Source organism: Pipistrellus hanaki, assembly GCF_964339955.1.
Source record: "Pipistrellus hanaki genome assembly, chromosome: 5".
NCBI lineage: Eukaryota > Metazoa > Chordata > Mammalia > Chiroptera > Vespertilionidae > Pipistrellus > Pipistrellus hanaki.
The window spans coordinates 48,773,075-48,789,718 of NC_140507.1; the positions used below are offsets into that span (position 1 = coordinate 48,773,075).

General features: G+C 43.5%; 1 protein-coding gene across 1 annotated transcript in view; it reads left to right on the forward strand.

The window, feature by feature from the left end:
- ARHGAP10 (Rho GTPase activating protein 10) overlaps window positions 1–16,644 on the forward strand; it is a 240,111-nt gene that overhangs the window by 59,875 nt on the left and 163,592 nt on the right. The window contains exons 2-3 of the mRNA XM_084884902.1: window positions 11,415–11,510; window positions 11,584–11,645. Of these exons, the coding sequence (XP_084741028.1) occupies window positions 11,415–11,510; window positions 11,584–11,645 (158 nt within the window). The remainder of the gene's footprint in view (window positions 1–11,414; window positions 11,511–11,583; window positions 11,646–16,644) is intronic.

Below are 16,644 nucleotides of genomic sequence, written 5' to 3' on the forward strand. Positions count from 1 at the left end.
CTGTGGGAAAAAATGAGCTCAGCCAGTTTGATTCTCTAGAAAATTTTATTTTGGGAAATAAGGGAAAAGCAGTGGGAGTTGACGTTGAAAGAACGTCATAAACTAACGTAAGGACGGTGAAAGGGCCCTACTAGGCAATGGCATAGCAGCAAACCCTCCAAGTGAGCAGCAGTTCCAACAGTAAGAGTTGATATGAAGTGGAAGAAAAAACAACAACAACAAGTTGTGTTAAGGGCAGAGGTCAGGAGAGAAGACCTTGTGGGGAGGCTGTAAAGCCAGTTCACTTTGTTTTTCTAGGCTCTTTGCGATTGTATTCTCTTTGCTTGAGTCTTTGTTCCTTGCATTCTTTAGGCCCTAAGGCATATAGGTCATATAGTGCAGTTGATCCTTGAACGTAGGGTTTGAACTGGGCAATCAATAAAATGTACAGTACTGTCAATGTATTTTCTCTTATGATTTTCTTGATCACATTTTATTTTCTCTTGTTTATTTTATTGTAAAAATATATGTAACATACAAAATATGTGTTAATTGACTCTGTTATTGGTCAACAGTAGGTTATTAGTAGTTACGTTTTTGGGGAGTCAATAGTTATACGTGAGTTTTCTATTGCATGAAGAGAGGGGTTTGAATTTCTAACCCCCGTGTTCAAGGATCAACTGTCTTTCTCATTCCCATCTAAAGGATCCCCTCATTTTGTTCCTAGTACATTGACTATCTCCTCTATAGTTTATGGTGACTTAAAACAAACAGACCTTTTAGATCCCATTCAAGCCCCCCCATTCCATGACATGCTTTCCTGGTGATTTTAGTGTGTGTGTGTGTGTGTGTGTGTGTGTGTGTGTGTGTGTATGTGTTTTGTCTTCCATGAACTCCTATGCAGTTTGTAATCTGGACCCTCTATGTAGTATGTGATAGTTGTCTCTCATGAGTGGAGGTCATGAACTCCTAGGGCAGCAGTCCCGTCCTGTTAGAATGTCATAGTGCACGCTGGACTCTGATGCATGAGTGGCGGATGCACGTCATTGGTCATTTCTGGTGTCATTTCTCTTAACTCTGCGATCCTGGTTTAACTAAGGCACAAAAGGGAAGGCTTTAGCCCCTCCTTTGAGTATTCTATTACTTTAAAGAGAATAAGTATTTTTGTTTTAAAGAGAATACATATTGAAGCATCTGAGAGAAATGGGGTAGTTATACAGTGACTCTTGATTTTGTTGGACAAGTAAGTTTCTCCTTATGCCGTAACAATGGAAAAGTTCATGTGTAGTAAGCCAGAATAACACCTGACACCTAAAATCCCTACTAATATTTATTTTGGGCCTGAGGCATGCCCTGTGGTTAATAAGGTAGCTTGTTTGGGCATTATCTCTGTATGTGGTTTTCTTTTTCTTTTTCTTTCCCTTTCTTGAAGACATTTTGAAAACTACTTTGTTTGTCAAGTTACTATATTCAGTAGCAAAATGTGTGAATAATTGTTTTGTCATTGAGCTTAAATCTCAGATCTGTAAAAACAATTGCTTAATATTGTGTGGCCTTTAAATCGTCTCTTTCTCTCTCTCTACATTGCGTCTGTGTCTCTGGCTGGCCTGTGGGGGCTGTTCTTGGGTCAGCTGCCTATTCTTCATTCAGCCCTAATGAACTTTGAGTAGGGTTGTATGCTACACCCCACCAGCTCAGAAAGTAGGGACTCTGGGTCAAACAGTTTGTGAAAGTTTGGAAAGTGAGAGGTCATGTGTTAGACATAATATTCTTATTATTTTCAGTTTGTAGGTGGGAATTTCAGTGCCAACTACACACCTGAGAGATGGCCAGTATCAGAACCTAGGTCTGCAGGGTTATAGAGCCTTCTTCCTTATGACAAACCACATTGCCTCTAGTTTATTGTCCTTTTGATTTCTCATCTGTAAAATGGGATCTATGACTAAATTCTCTCTGTGATTACATTCCCTGCTACAGTTTCTTGAGGCCAGGACTTGATATCCAAATGCTTCCAGAGATCAGGTAGATATTCTCAGTGAGGCCAGTGACAATAGGGAATAGTGGGACCAATGGTACCAGAGGGTTTGAGAGATTGAAATTAAAATTTTAATGAAAAGGATGGCTAAATAAGTTAAGTCTGTATTACCACCAGTTTTTGACATTCAGATTTAGGCACTTCCCTGGACATCAAGCCAGCCTAATTTTTAGCATGCAGTATTGTCAACTAGAATGTTTGTCAGCCTATCAGCCATTTGTGTTTACTATGAAGTGTAATTAGAGAACATACAGGTTGGGAGTGTGTTGGCCTAGATATATACTTTTTCATACATAAGCACTTCCTTTTATGTCCCCCATCCCAACACACACACACACACAGACACACACACACACACATACCCTTGTGTCCTGGGCAGCCATTCTCTGGGACATGCTGTCCAACTGCTGGACCACGTGTTCCTCACTTACAGGTGCACCTATTACTGTCCTCCTATGCCTCCCAAAATTACACTAAAACTAGGATTCTATGCTAAAACCTGGATTCTAGTTAGAGCACTCCTTGAACTGGGTGTGTAACATTGAGCTAGTTATCCAAAGTTGTGCTTTCATATCCCAGCTGTGAAGTGAAGGCGAGAGCCTCTGTCACGGGTTTTCAGGTTGGGATCTGCAGGATGAATTCTTCATCCTACCTCTACCTGCGCAGCTTTAATGATCTCTTAATTTAATGTACTATTTATTTAATATAATGTACTACTTACTAGTTGTATGGTCTTGGGCAAGTTGCTTAACCTCTTTGTGTGTCTCCATTTTCTCCTCTGTAAAGTGGGCATAAGAATAAGAGTTGTCGTGATACCTAAATGAATCGATAAATGTAAATACGACTGACATTTTAAGACCCCCCCCCCCCCCCAGAGATGTCCCTTTCTAATTCCCTGGACCTGTGAATATGTTATTTTGCATGGCAAAAGGTACTTTGCTGATGGGATTAAATTAAGGTCCTTGAGTTGCTGAAGTTTTCTAGGGTCAATCATGCTGGGCCCATGGTGATACCAATGGCCCTTAAAGGAGTCAGAGAAAGAGAACTGATGCCAGAAGCAGAGGTCCAAGGGATTCGATTGGTGGCTGAGGCTATGGACCACCCTTTAGAACAGAGGTGGGGAACGTTCGGTCCATTTGGTCTGGCTCTGCCGAGGCATCAGGGGTGAGTTAATTAAACATTGGACCAAATATAGCGGGCTGATTTTCAAGTTGATCACTTTGTATGGCCTGTGAGTGATGTTATAAATACCCAAGTGGCCCTCGGCAGAAGTGAGGTTCCCCTCCCTTGCGGAAGCTGGAAAAGGCCAGGAGAAACACGGCCCTGTGAGACCCAGGGTCGACTTCTGGCCTCCAGAACTGTAAGATAATACATTTGTGTTGTTTTAAGCCACTAAGCTTATGGCAGTTCGTCACAGCCATACTAGGAAACTAATATGTGTTAGATGTATTTTCTGTTCTCACTGTAAATAAGGTTTTCTTTGAACAAAGGGAATCTGTGGCCAAAGACGGTTGGAGAGCCTGTGGGCCAGGTGATCGCCAGCATGCCCGTCTCGCCTGCCAGCCTGTTGTGGCAGGTTCTCTCTGTACACAGAATCTAGCCCGAGCAGATTCCTCCCTCGCTGAATGTGCGCAGTGCGCTTGACGTCTGCATAAGGTGGACTGAGGGTTGGGTGGCGTTCTCCAGAGTGGACCTGCCGGTGGGATCCCCTGCAGGGCACACTCACTTCTGAAGGGGGTCTTTTAAACTAATTGACTCCTTTGGAAAACAGGATCTGGCTGTTGGTTATGTGCCATATTGGGTCTAGAGCCCTAAATCCATCCAGGTTTACGCATTTGCTTTGGGTGCGAGGGTCTTTGTGGATTCAGCTTATATTCCTTTTACCCCATAAATCCATCCATTCAAATAGTTCTTGGTACATTACACAGTGCTTATTCTCTGATTAAGAAGCAGTCACTTCACAGGCACCTTGGATGGGCTGTATTTGGAGAAGTAGAGCTAGGAATGCCTTAACCCAAGCTCAAAGGCCAACGCAGGCCAAATAAACGAGGCACGCGGCCTATGGGCAGCCGGTTTGACTTGCTTGCCTTAACCTAACCGTTCCAGAGACCTTGAGGGCCATGCGCTGCTCCCAGAACAAACAGCCTGTGATTTGCCCTTCAGGCCTCTACTAGCCCAGCAGTGAGTGCATCTTAGGCTCGTGAGATGTTAGCACAGCTTGTAAAAATCTACAATGTACGTTATTTACTTTCTTTTTTTTTTTTGTGTGTGTGTGTGTGTGTGTGCAGAGCGGCCACAATGTTGCTCTTGTGTAAAGCACAGCTGCCGGGTTTGTAAATCTGGAAAACATGAGGCCAAATATGAACCAGCCTGCAGTCCCAAAGGAATTTTGTTTCCCTTCCAAGTTACTTGGATTAACATCAGCATTATTTCCCTGGCACGCATCTGGCGTGAAGGATGTTAAGTTCTTAGAGTCCGTACCCTACTTCTCTCTAAATAAAGCATGGAAGAATTCTGGTGCATGTTTTGATGTGCAGAACGGGTGGCAGAGGTTCGTTGGCAGAGCTTTTGCATAGTTGATAATCTAGTTATTTGGGTCTCTACATGCACAGGAATGTGCGCTTCCAGATGTAATCTGACTGAGAAAAAGCTTTTAGAATCCAGTGTGGTTTGTGAAGAAGCCCGTATTTTACATTTCAGGAGTGAGAAAGGCTTATTTATTTGCTAGTGTCATTTTTCCCCTGTTTATGCCCAGAATGAAAGAACATGCCGCATCTTCTGTGTCCCCGTGAGTGAGTGCCATGGTGGATGGGTGGGAAGTTGCAGGAGTTGTCGGGCCCGGCTTGTCACCTCAGAGGCCAACATTCCCAGGGGGCTGCCTAGAAGTTCAGTGCAAGTGGAGCAACCTGAGTGGAGAGGTATTCTCTTCACCCCCAAGTGGGATAGTTCCTGGTCTTCACTAAAAACTCTTTGAGTAGGTAGCTATGCTCCTGGAAATGATTTTTATGCGTAAAGATCATCAAGGGTGATCCGAGGTGGCTCTGCCAGTGTCCAGAGGATTCTCCAAATCTGGCTGAAAGCTGTGCTTGAATCTCCCCATGGAGTGTCCTCCATCTCAGACTCAGCAGGTCCCCCATAGAATTCCTCACGTCACAGACCGCTCCTGTCCCTGGGAAGGCCTTGCTTTCCCCCCCCCCCCCCCCCCTATTTGTTGACGGATCGAGGGCTTAAAAATTCCAGTGTGGGAGACTCTGGAGTGGCCAGTTCATTTGAAGAGTGCAAATCACATTCAGTCTTTTATGTTAGTTGAGCTTTTTGTGCTCAACTCAGGCTTGGCCTTGTCCACCAGCTGGCGTCATGTTCGCCTTGAAGGCGTTTCAAAGGGCAGTGTTGCTTCGGAGAACTCGGGAATCAGAAGATGGGGGCATGGAGGCCCACGCATATGAGTTTTCCATTTGGTTAGAATTCTGCATTTGAGCCTTTCAGATAACTGGTTGAGATCTGGGCAAAGTATTTGGGAAAAATGTTAAATCCCTCGAAAGCTGGAATGATGTCGTAGAAAGGACGTGAGTGGAAGCTTGGGTCTACACCTTTGGAGCGTACTACCAGCAGCCTAAAGAAGTGTGTGACCTTGATGAAGTCACTAATCTATCTCTGAACCTACTTATGATAAGGTGGCACCAGCAATTACCCTGCAGGCCGATTATAAAGAGTAAATGATATTTAAGTCAATTAGCATAGAGTAGGCACTCAGTAAAGATAATTCTGTCTAGGGTGCCCCCTCACTGTCTTCTCCAGTCTTTGTAACTAGTGCACTCTGACTGGTTGAGTTGCATGTGTAATTATAGTGGAAAGAAAAAAACATTATCCTTTGTGCAAAGCATCACTGTGCTTATTTCATAGGACTGTACTAAATCTAGTAAGCTGTCTTATGATTCTATATTATGTTTAGAAAGGCAGAAGATAGCAACAAAAGTGTAAACTGCATGGGAGGAGAAGTAAGTTGAAAATGTACCAGGTAACAGGAAGGTAATAAATCTGTGATTTTCAAAAGGAATGGAGTTTGGTATAGTCAAATTTTTAAACAAAAATTTTGCACAACAAGCTCTAATAACACCAGAAGGAAGTCAACAAAGAGGAAAACTGAGTGAGGAAAATGGTATATTCTAAAATAAATTGATGTGGTTATAATAATGCAGAGGTTAGACAACATGCTATTTACATAAAAGAAATATAATAACTGTGTAGATGAGCTCAAATTTAATCTGCTATCATAAGCATTTCAACTTGCAAAATTAGGAACTATGAAGTACATGTTGGAAAATTTATGTATTTAAGTTTTAAGTTTCTGGAGGGCATCCTATCCTGATTATATGAAACACGGTCTTTAAAGTATCATGAGTAGGTATTTTGGATAAAATAGTCAAAGGAAATAACTCCAGAGGGAAAATATAATTTATACAGCATTGATGATTATATATACATGTGTGTGTGTGTGTGTGTGTATATTTCTGTTAATATATACATGCATACATTGCATATAAGTAAATATAAACAATAAGTACACATTGATATCTATATATAAAAGCCTAAGCGATCCTTACTACCAGTCGACCAGTCAACTGGTCAACCAGTCGCTATGACATGCAATGACCACTGGGGGGCAGATGTTCAACAAAGGAGCTGTGTCCCCTGTTGGTCAGTGCACTCCCATAGCCAGCCTCCTGCAGCCAGCCAACATCCCGTGGTCCCTCCCCGCAGCGGGCAGGCCCCAATCAGCCTGATCATCAGCTAGGTATAGGGACCCCACCCCTGCACGAATTCATGCACTGGGCCTCTAGTATAAACATAAATGGAACCAGCTTCATACCCCTATTGAGTACTGGCAGAGCATACATTAGCAAAATAGAATAATACAAAGTCATTTTAATGATAATAAGCCCACTCATTAATATTTGGAAATAGGTGCCAGATATAAATTAAAACAGAAAAATCCTGTTGTGGTCCCTATTTCAGGGACATAAGGGAGCAGAAGACTGTCAGTTGCTGCTTCAGGGACATGATATTCTAGAGTCTAAAATAGATCACCATGAATATAAATATTGGCTAAAGGAGGTGATTTTAGGTAATAAGTGCTATTAAGGAAATAAAAGGACAAAGGACTAGAGGGGGACCTTGGGCAGAGGGGGTACATAATTTTAGAGAGGATGGTGAGAGGAGGGGGATTCTTCGGTGAGCCAAACTTGTTGAGAGGACCTGTCAGGTGACAGTGGGGGTGGGGAAGGAGCACCTCAGGTGGAGGGAACCCACGTTTGAGGACTCTCAGATCAGCAAGAGTGAGCCAAGAGCAGGTCAGAGTGGTTAGAGCTGAGAGAATAATTGTATGTTTGTCTAGATTACAATAGAAACTGAGTTAGTTTTGAATGGCCTAAAATAGCTAGACTTTTACTTTCTTATGGTTTTAAAAATTTTATATTGTGAATGTGAAAATTATGGCAAAAATACAAAAGTATATGAAACAAATGTATGTTTTAAAGAAGGAGGACAAAGCACACATCCACAGACCCACCACCAGTTATGACCTAAAACACTATAATGCCCTCGTAGCTTTTGGACTGCGTTGCTCTCCCTGGCTCCCAGTGGTAAAATAAACAATGTGTGAACTTTTGAGATAAGCATTCCCTTGCTAGTCTGTGACTGAGTGACCTATATTTGCAACCCAAACATGTACTCTAGTGTAGCTTGTTTTGAACTTTATATAAAAGATCCATGGTATGTGTGTTCTTCTGTGACTTGCTTCTTTCTCTCCAAATCGAGGTTCCTTTGTGTTGATCTGTGAGTTTTTACTCTTTAGTATATGAATACACTGTAACTTATTTATTTTTAAAAAAATATATTTTATTGATTTTGTACAGTGAGGAAGGGAGAGAGATAGAGAGTTAGAAACATCGATGAGAGAGTCATCGATCAGCTGCCTCTTGCACACCCCCTACTGGGGATATGCCCGAAACCAAGGTACATGCCCTTGACCGGAATCGAACCCGGGACCTTTCAGTCCCCAAGCCGATGCTCTATCCATTGAGCCAAACCGGTTTTGGCTAACTTAGTTATTTGTTCTGTTGACCAGTATTTGTCTCCCCCCCCCCCCCGCCCCCCCAAAGTTTGGCTGTTAATTGTAATCAGGTCTGTTGTAATTTACCTAGAACAACCTCTGGGTTGTAAGATGTCACCAAATGTACTAGACAATGCCCAACTCCTTCCAAAGTAAACACACCAATCTTTACTCCCACTAGCGGTGTGTGAGGCTCTCTGTTGCTCCATGTACAGGATTATACCCACCCTGGAGGTTGCCAGACTTAGTGATTTTTTGCCAGTCTGACGGGTGTGTCCAGGTATCTAGAGGCCTTAATTTTCACTTTTATTCTCACTAATGAGTTGGAGCACCTTTCCATGTAGTTATAGGCTATATGGATTTCTTTCACTTATTTTCCTGAAAGGCTGATTCAAGTTTTTTCCCCATTTTTTTTCTTGGGGTTCTGCCTTACCACATTCTATAGCAGTTTTTTATACCTTCTCTATGCTTATCTTCCCCTTTTTATTTTTTTTAAATATTTAAAATTTAAACAGACGAATTTTAATGATCTTTTTATACTAGTTATCCATTGCTTTGTGACCGATCACCCCAAAACCTAGTGGCTGAAACAACTTTATTTCAGTTGGGACTCAGCTGACTAGGCAGTGACTGCCTGCCTCCTGTCACAAATTCGTGCATGGGGGGAGGGGAAGTCCACTCAGCTCAGCCAGCACCCTCTCCAATCCAGGACCCCTCGGGAGATGTCCAGGGATCAGGCCTAAACCGGCAGTCGGACATCCCTCTCACAAGGTTGGCTGTCTGACTGCTGGGGTGATAACGGGGTGACTGAGCCACAAGTCTTTCATCAGCCGGCAGACCAGCTTGGACTTGTTCACATGGAATTGGGCAAAGGTGTACAGAGCTTCTTGAGGTGGAGGCTCCAAAATAGCAGGTGTCACACTCACCACGTCCTGTTGGCCACAAGCCCTGCTGGTATTGAAGGGGTAGGGACATAGACCCTGCCACTTGTTGGCGAGGCTGTACATGAACAACCCCCCCCTGCAGGCAGGGGTAAGAGCTGAGACCATGCTCACAAACCATTGGCATTTACATTATCGTTGTGCTTTTCTTTCCTACTCCAAGGGTAAGAGATTACAATCCTATAGTCTCTTCTAAAAGTTGTAAGGTTTTTCCCTTTAACATTGAAGTCTTTTACAATTTATTTTATTTTATTTTGAAAAGGAAAAAAATTTGAGAACAGCAAGAGAAACATACACTAGAAGAAGAATGAAGTTTCAAACATAATGACAGTAGGGGATGTTGATGATGAAGGAGGCTGTGCATCTGCAGGGGCCATGGGTCAAAGAAAAATCTGTACTTTCTGCCCAGTTTTGCTGGTAACATAAAACTGCTCTAAGGCATAGTCTAATAGGAAAAATTAAAAAACAAAAACAAAGCTATGACAACAGCTAAAAGAGCTGGTGAGCATTCATTTCTTGTTTGTTAGCTGTAATACAATGAAGAACATAAAAAAAAAAAACACTTGCTTTTACTATCTTACCATCTTATTAAAAATTGCACTTGGTGTTTTGCATTATTCCCTTCACTTTCTTGTCTATATTTATTTGTTGTAAGAGGGCATTCTGACCAGCAGTAATGGATTGCATTTTATTTTTTTCAACTTTTTAAAATTTGCTTGACATGAAGTTTTTTTGGAACACAGTCTGTCAGCACTCATTGTACTGAGACCAGAGGCATAAGGAGTGCAGGCGTCAGTGAGCAGCTTCTTAGAAAGTGCTTTAGACCTGAGGGAGGATTGTACCCTGGCTAGGGCCTGGGCTTTGGACACATGGCCTTCAAGTAGAATTCAGCCTTTACTGTTGCAGTAGCTGTGCCACTTCGTGCAAATAACTTACCATCTCTGAGCTTTAACTCTCCATTGTAAAATGGAGATCATCTTTATTTATCTTTCAAGAGTATTGAATGAGATAGAAAAAAATATTACCTAGCATGGCATGTGGCCCATAAAATAAACATTAGCCTAGATTAGAAGTAGGTTTCCCACTATTTTCTGTTAATCTCCGGTAAGAAAAGATGAGGACTTCTATAGGTCTTTTGCAGAATGAATTCTTTTCCCATTACTGCCCCACCCTGCCAACCTGGTCACCCCTCATTGCCCCCCTCTGCCACCTGGTTGCCCCTCACTGCCCCTCCAACCCCCCCTGCAGGCCTGGTCCCCGCCCCCCCTCTACCCCCCTGCCGGCCTGGTCACCCCTTGCAGCCCGTTCTGTTGTCTGTTTGATTGCCATGGTCACTTAGGCATATATATATATATATATATATATATATATATATATATATATATATATAAATTATTTTGTATTAGTTTCAGGTGTGTAGGATAGTGGTTAGACAACCATATACTTTACCAAGTGTTCACCCTGATATTTCCAGTACTCACCTGGCACCATACATAGTTGTTATAACACTAGAGGCCTGGTGCACGGATTCGTGCACAGGTAGGGTCCTGCAGGCCAGCCCCAATGGGGGCCAATTGGGGCAGGGCCGGTGGGGGGGGGAAGGGCTGTGGGATGTTGGCTGCTGGCCTCACCCCCAATTGGGATGGGGGAGGCGATCAGGGGTGAGGCCAGCCAGGGGGAGGGGCTGCCTTACAGGGTGGGGGTTGCTGCGGGAGGTTGAGGGGGGAGGGCAATCGGGGCTCTGATTGGACTGGTTGGCCGCCGCAGTGGGCCTCATAGTGACCAGTCCTTTTGGTTGTTCCGGTTGCTCGCCGTTCCGGTTGCTTGGCTTTTACATATATAGATTATTGACTGTATTTCCTATTCTGAACTTTATATCCCCAACCATTTTGTAACTACCAATCTTTACTTCAGACACTTCCGTTTGAAACCTTGGCAGCCAGCCGGATCTCTTGGAGCCCTGGGAGATACCATCAGGGGTGTGTGTTCATGGTCCTCACTTTTGAATTGGGCAAGCTTTGACCTGAGTACTAAGCAGAGAAAGAAAAGTGTTTTAGGGAACTAGGTGAAGCAGTTGGATCTCTGAGGAACAAGAGGCTGGGGAGGTGGGGGGTGGAATAAACATTTCTCCAGCACCTGCTCTCTGCCAGAATGCAGAGTGGAAGACAGAAGCCCCAGGAGAGAGCACCAGGGATGGTGGGCCCCTTGGCAAAGCAGTTGGGTTGTGCCTCTTCCCAGACTGATTGGAGTAGAGCTCTCTAGCTCTCTTGACCTTACGAGGAATAAATATCTTCTCAGCCTTGACATAAGACGAGGACCCACCTCATGATTAAATCTTTCTTTCCAGGTCTTTCGGCAGCCCAGCGGAAGTTTGCTCACTCGCTCAGAGACTTTAAATTTGAGTTTATCGGCGATGCGGAGACCGATGATGAACGCTGCATCGGTATGTGAAGGGGAGGGTTTGGTTTGCTCTCCTTTGCTTTGTCCGCCAGATAACAATTCCTTTCTCTTGACAGATGCTTCCTTGCGTGAATTTTCTAACTTTTTGAAGAACCTGGAAGAACAGAGGGAAATCATGGTGAGTTGTGGGATGTCAATGAATAAATCCAACTTTGAGCAGGGAAAATCAGGTTTCCATTTCCTCAGTGGTGCTGACTGTGGCAAGATTTTATAATAGATAAGTTCCTGGACTTCTGGACCTGTTTCTTGATCAGTAAAATAGTGAGTCAGACTATATCACTGCCATCTAGATGTTCATCAACACTTGGATTTTACATTCAGGGGTGGGGAATGTCCGGCCCTCGGGCTGTCTGAGGTCTGGGAAATCATTTGGCCTGGCCTTGCCAGATTATTATTGGTGAGTGAATTAAACGTTTGACCAAATATAGCAGGCTAATTTTTAAGTTGATAATTTTGTGTGGCCCGTGAGTGATGTTATAGATATCCAACTGGCCCTTGGCAGAAAAAAGGTGCCCCACCCCTGATTTAAATTGGGTCTCATGCAGAACCTTAATGCATCAAAAAGATAAAAGCAGAAAAGCTTGTGTAGAAGCATAGGGACAACAGATATATAGAGCTATATCTGTCGATTTCCAGGCTGTGTGGAGAGGGAGGGAACTCAGGAAGTCTTTAAGATCTCACTTTGCTTTGAAAATCGTGAACCTAACAGTAACGATAATAGCTACACTTCATTGGGTGTTCTCCACGTGTGTGATGCTATGCTGAGTGCATTGAGTAAATCATGTTATTTACACCCAGCAATGCAGTTTGAGTATTGAATAATGCTTACCTTTCTTAAAAGTTTGCATTTCCCACCAAGTGACTGATACTCATTCATTGCACAAAAATTTACAGTAGAATTGGCACTGGATTAGGACACAGTTCTCACCATCTTTTCAGGCTTTCAGAGGGCTTGTGAAGGCACTGTGGTCCTGTTAGGTTTTTCTGGCACAAACTGACATAGTCAACCATTGTTCATGTGATCCTGTAGTCACTGATTTTTCAGCTGTTTAGGCAAGTTTACATGTGAGAGTGGATGAAAGTAGTCCTGTGACATCCCTTTGCTGCTCCATGAAGTGGGTGTGAGTGTGTGGCTGGTGGTGAAAGCTGCATGCTCGTAGGCTTTGTTAATAGTTAATAGCCGTGGACTTTAGTCTCAACCCTCTTTGATATTTAGTTGTGCTTTTCTGGGAGCCTGAGCCTTCCCCAAATACGTGTCAGATCTTCTTTTGCCTTTTGTGTTCCAGTAACTGATGAAAATCTGAATACAGAGGCAAAGCCAAGTCCCTGCCTTGAGGGAGGTTACATTCTAGAAGGGGGAAATGATGATAATAAATAAAAAAACACCCATATAATACATTGTCAGGTAGTGATAAGTGCTACAGAATTTAACAAGGAAGGGTACTTAGCCAGAGAGGGGGACCCGGTACTGTTACACCTAAAGTTGGGAGGGAAGACCTTTGCACAGAGAACTGTAGGAGGCTTCTAGGTATCTGGGGGAAGATAGTACTGGTCAGGTGGGTGCTCAGTTTTAGCTCTGCAGGAAATACTGTGTGACCACAGTTGGTCTTTTTTTTAAAAAAATTCTCACCTGAGGATATGTTTTTTATTGATTTTAGAGAGAGAGGAAAGGAGAGAAAGGAGGGAAATATCGATATGAGAGAGAAACATTGATCAGTTGCCTCCTGTACATGCCCTGATGAGGGATTGAACCCTGGGATCCAACCCACAATGTAGGTACCCTGACTGGGAATCAAATCTGTGGCCTTTTGGTGTATAGCAGGGGTGGGGAACCTTTTTTCTGCCAAGGGCCATTTGGATATTTATAGCATACAGAATTCTCAGCTTAAAAATTAGCCTGCTATATTTGGTCAAACATTTAATGAACTCACCCCTCATGCCTTGGCAGGGCCAGACGGAATGATTTGGAGGGCCTTATATGGCCCGAGGGCTGGACGTTCCCCACCCCTGATTGTACAGGATGACACTCCAACCAGCCCAGCCACTCGGGGCACTACTCCCTGTCTTGATATTCTGTTTCCGCTTTATGTTCCCGAGGTGAAACCGGAATGTGGTCTTCCCTCCAGGCTGTCCATGGCTCTCCGAGCTGAGTTAGGGGATTTATTGATTTAATCTTCAGTTGTGATGGGGGCTGACAGGGTATCTGTCTTAGGTAGGAGGAGGATGGCTGGGCTAGGCTTTAACCTCAGGGTAGAAGTAAGACTGGGATGTTGACCATATAAGGCCATGAACCTCAGAGAGGAATGGGACAGTCTCTTATAACCCTCTGTGGGAACAGTAACACCTGCTGGAGAGCAGGAAACTATTCAAAGCCAGCAAGCTGTGGGGGCAGCTGTGACCAATCACAGAATTAACAGGACATCTGGATATCAAATTATCTTTTTTCCCCCTCTGATGTTTTAGTTTGGAAAACTTTGAGCGTGTACAGAAGGTAGAGAGAAAAATATAACTAAACCACATGTACTCATCACCCAGCTTCAAACACCATTGCCACATCACCGATCTGTGTCTCCTCTACCTCTTAACTGCCACCCCCGTTATTTTGATAGGAAGCCCAGGATCATCCATAAATACCTTTGTGCATAGTTCTTAAAGATAACTCGATAACTCTTTGAACCACAGGATCCTTGTCTTAACTAAAAACAAATAATAGTTCCTTAATATTATAAAGAATTAGGTTGTATTTTCATTTTTCTGATATTCATCCACATTTTGTTGCCCCTTCCCCAGCCCCAGTCTCTCCCACCCCCTCCCCCAATAACAGTGGGTTTGTTTGAATCTGGATCCAAACACAATATATTTGATTGATAAGTTTCTAAGTCTCTTTTATTCTATAGGTCCCTTCTTTTTTTTATGGCATTATTTTCTGAGTTAACAGTGATAGTAATCTATAAAAGCAGGCACCGACAGCTGGGGGAAGGAAAGCCTACTCTTGCACGAATTTTGTGCATCGGGCCTCTAGTGAAGTTAATAAAAGATAAAACATTTGACATTTAACCAATATTGATGTCTTTTGGGTGTTTCTGCCAAATGTTAATAGTAATCACTTTTTTTTTTTTAAACCATGTAAATTGTAAGGAATTATTATGGCTAACTTTGTTCCTTTAAGTTGCTTTGAATACTTAGGGGAAAATTTTTTTTATGTTTTAAACTTTTGCGTAAGAAAAGGTACCTCTCTCAAGAAGTGTCCAATGTGTTTGTGGAAACTAACTGGTAAAAAGCTAATCAAAATACATGACAGTAAGTGCAGTAGCAGAGATATGGAGTGTGGCTGCATGGAGTGGGGAGCAGCTAAGCCCGTGCTGCTCAGGAAAGACCGTCTGGAAGAAGTGGCATTTGAGCTGGAGTGTAGAGGACAGAGATGCCAAGGAGAGTCTTTGTATCATTGCACCAGCTCTCACCTCCCCAGCACAGAGAAGGAGATAAGGGCGGTCTTTAAACAGGTGGATGCCAAATTCATTCTGTGAACTTTTAAAAACTCTTATTTTACGTCAAATATTGCAAACCAGCAGCATGTTAAAATAGCCACATATTTAAAAAGGAATGGAAAATGACAGCTGTACATGGAGGTAGAAATATTCTAAAGTTGGAGACACCATTCCTGAGCTGCGTTTGCAGGTGAATGAGAGTTAGGCAGGTAAGGAAAGATGGAAGGGAGGGTGGTTTTCTCTTGTGGAAAACAACTCGATTTTGGGAAAGAGGGAGGTGTGTGTTTGCCTGTCCCCCACTGGTGTCCAGCTCTGTCGCTGTGAACTGAAGTGTCGGGAAGGGAAGTGGAAAGAAGGCCCGTGTAGCCAGCCAGAGTTTTTCCTCCAGGCACGGAAGTCTGGTTTCTATGAATGGTTGTGCCTCGCCCCCATAAAAGGCCAATATTGTCCTTTTTCAGGACAGTGTTTTCAAGTAAGTTGTTTGTGCTGAAAACATTGCCAACCGTGCCTGTGAAAGTGAGGAGCCGGGGCCGTGAGCGGCCAGCATTGCTCTGCCGTGGTCCGTGCCTGTTCTCGGAGGGAGGGAGCCGCTGTGTGGTGTCTCCGCCAGCATTCCGGAGATGCTCTCTCTGGTGATGCAGGACAGGGTGTCCTTATCCCAGGCGGGCTGCTGGCCAGGAATGTAAGGACTTTTAAAATAGTGCTGTCGTGTTTTAAAGGGCTTCATCCTGTATTTACTTCTCTGCATGGTATCCTTTTATCGTAGGAGTTTGTTTTGTCCTCTGAAACACGACTGCTCAGTTTCTGGGGGTTGTGCGAGGCCCAGAGGCCCAGGAAAGCTTTGGGGAAAGGGGGTAACTGGAAAGAGGAGGTCTAGCTTGCCTGATGATGCACAAAAGTGCCCCCCTCCCCATGCCACTGGGCTGGCAAGCCAGCGAAGGGGGGTGTCTCTTCCACCAGCTGCATCCCTTTCCCACCTGAGCAGGATGGCCCTGTGCCTGCACAGCCTCTGGAGGTGGCTGAGACCCTCTTCTGCTTATTCCATGTTGTTTTTCCCACCACAGATTTTACTCTCATGAAAACACTGGCTTGGGGAAAGCTTGCTGGGTGATTTGCCCTGAGCTTATGCCGGATAAGGAAGGCCCTAGCCTCTGAGAACCAAACACTTTTTGTTAATAGTTTAATAAATCTGTGGTGAGCAAACTGCAGCTCACGAGCCACATGTGGCTCTTTGGCCCCTTGAGTGTGGCTCTTCCACAAAATACCACGGCCTGGGCGAGTCTATTTTGAAGAAGTGGCATTAGAAGTTTAAGTTTAAAACATTTGGCTCTCAAAAGAAATCTCAGTCGTTGTACTGTTGATATTTGGCTCTGTTGGCTAATGAGTTCGCAGACCACTGGGTTAGATGGTTCCAGGCAAGATACCAGCATTTCCTCAATCCTTGTCTGATTTGCTTTACTCCTTTCTCATCATTTCTTTCATTGTCTCAAATATCTTAGTCATGTAGTTAAGTGGTTTCTATATCTTTTGAGGAGTTTTGACACTGTTTTTTTGTCCCAAATTTTCTGTTTATTTACTTTCAAAAGTTTCATCATATTATTAGAAAAACGCATGTTGGTTAAAATGAAC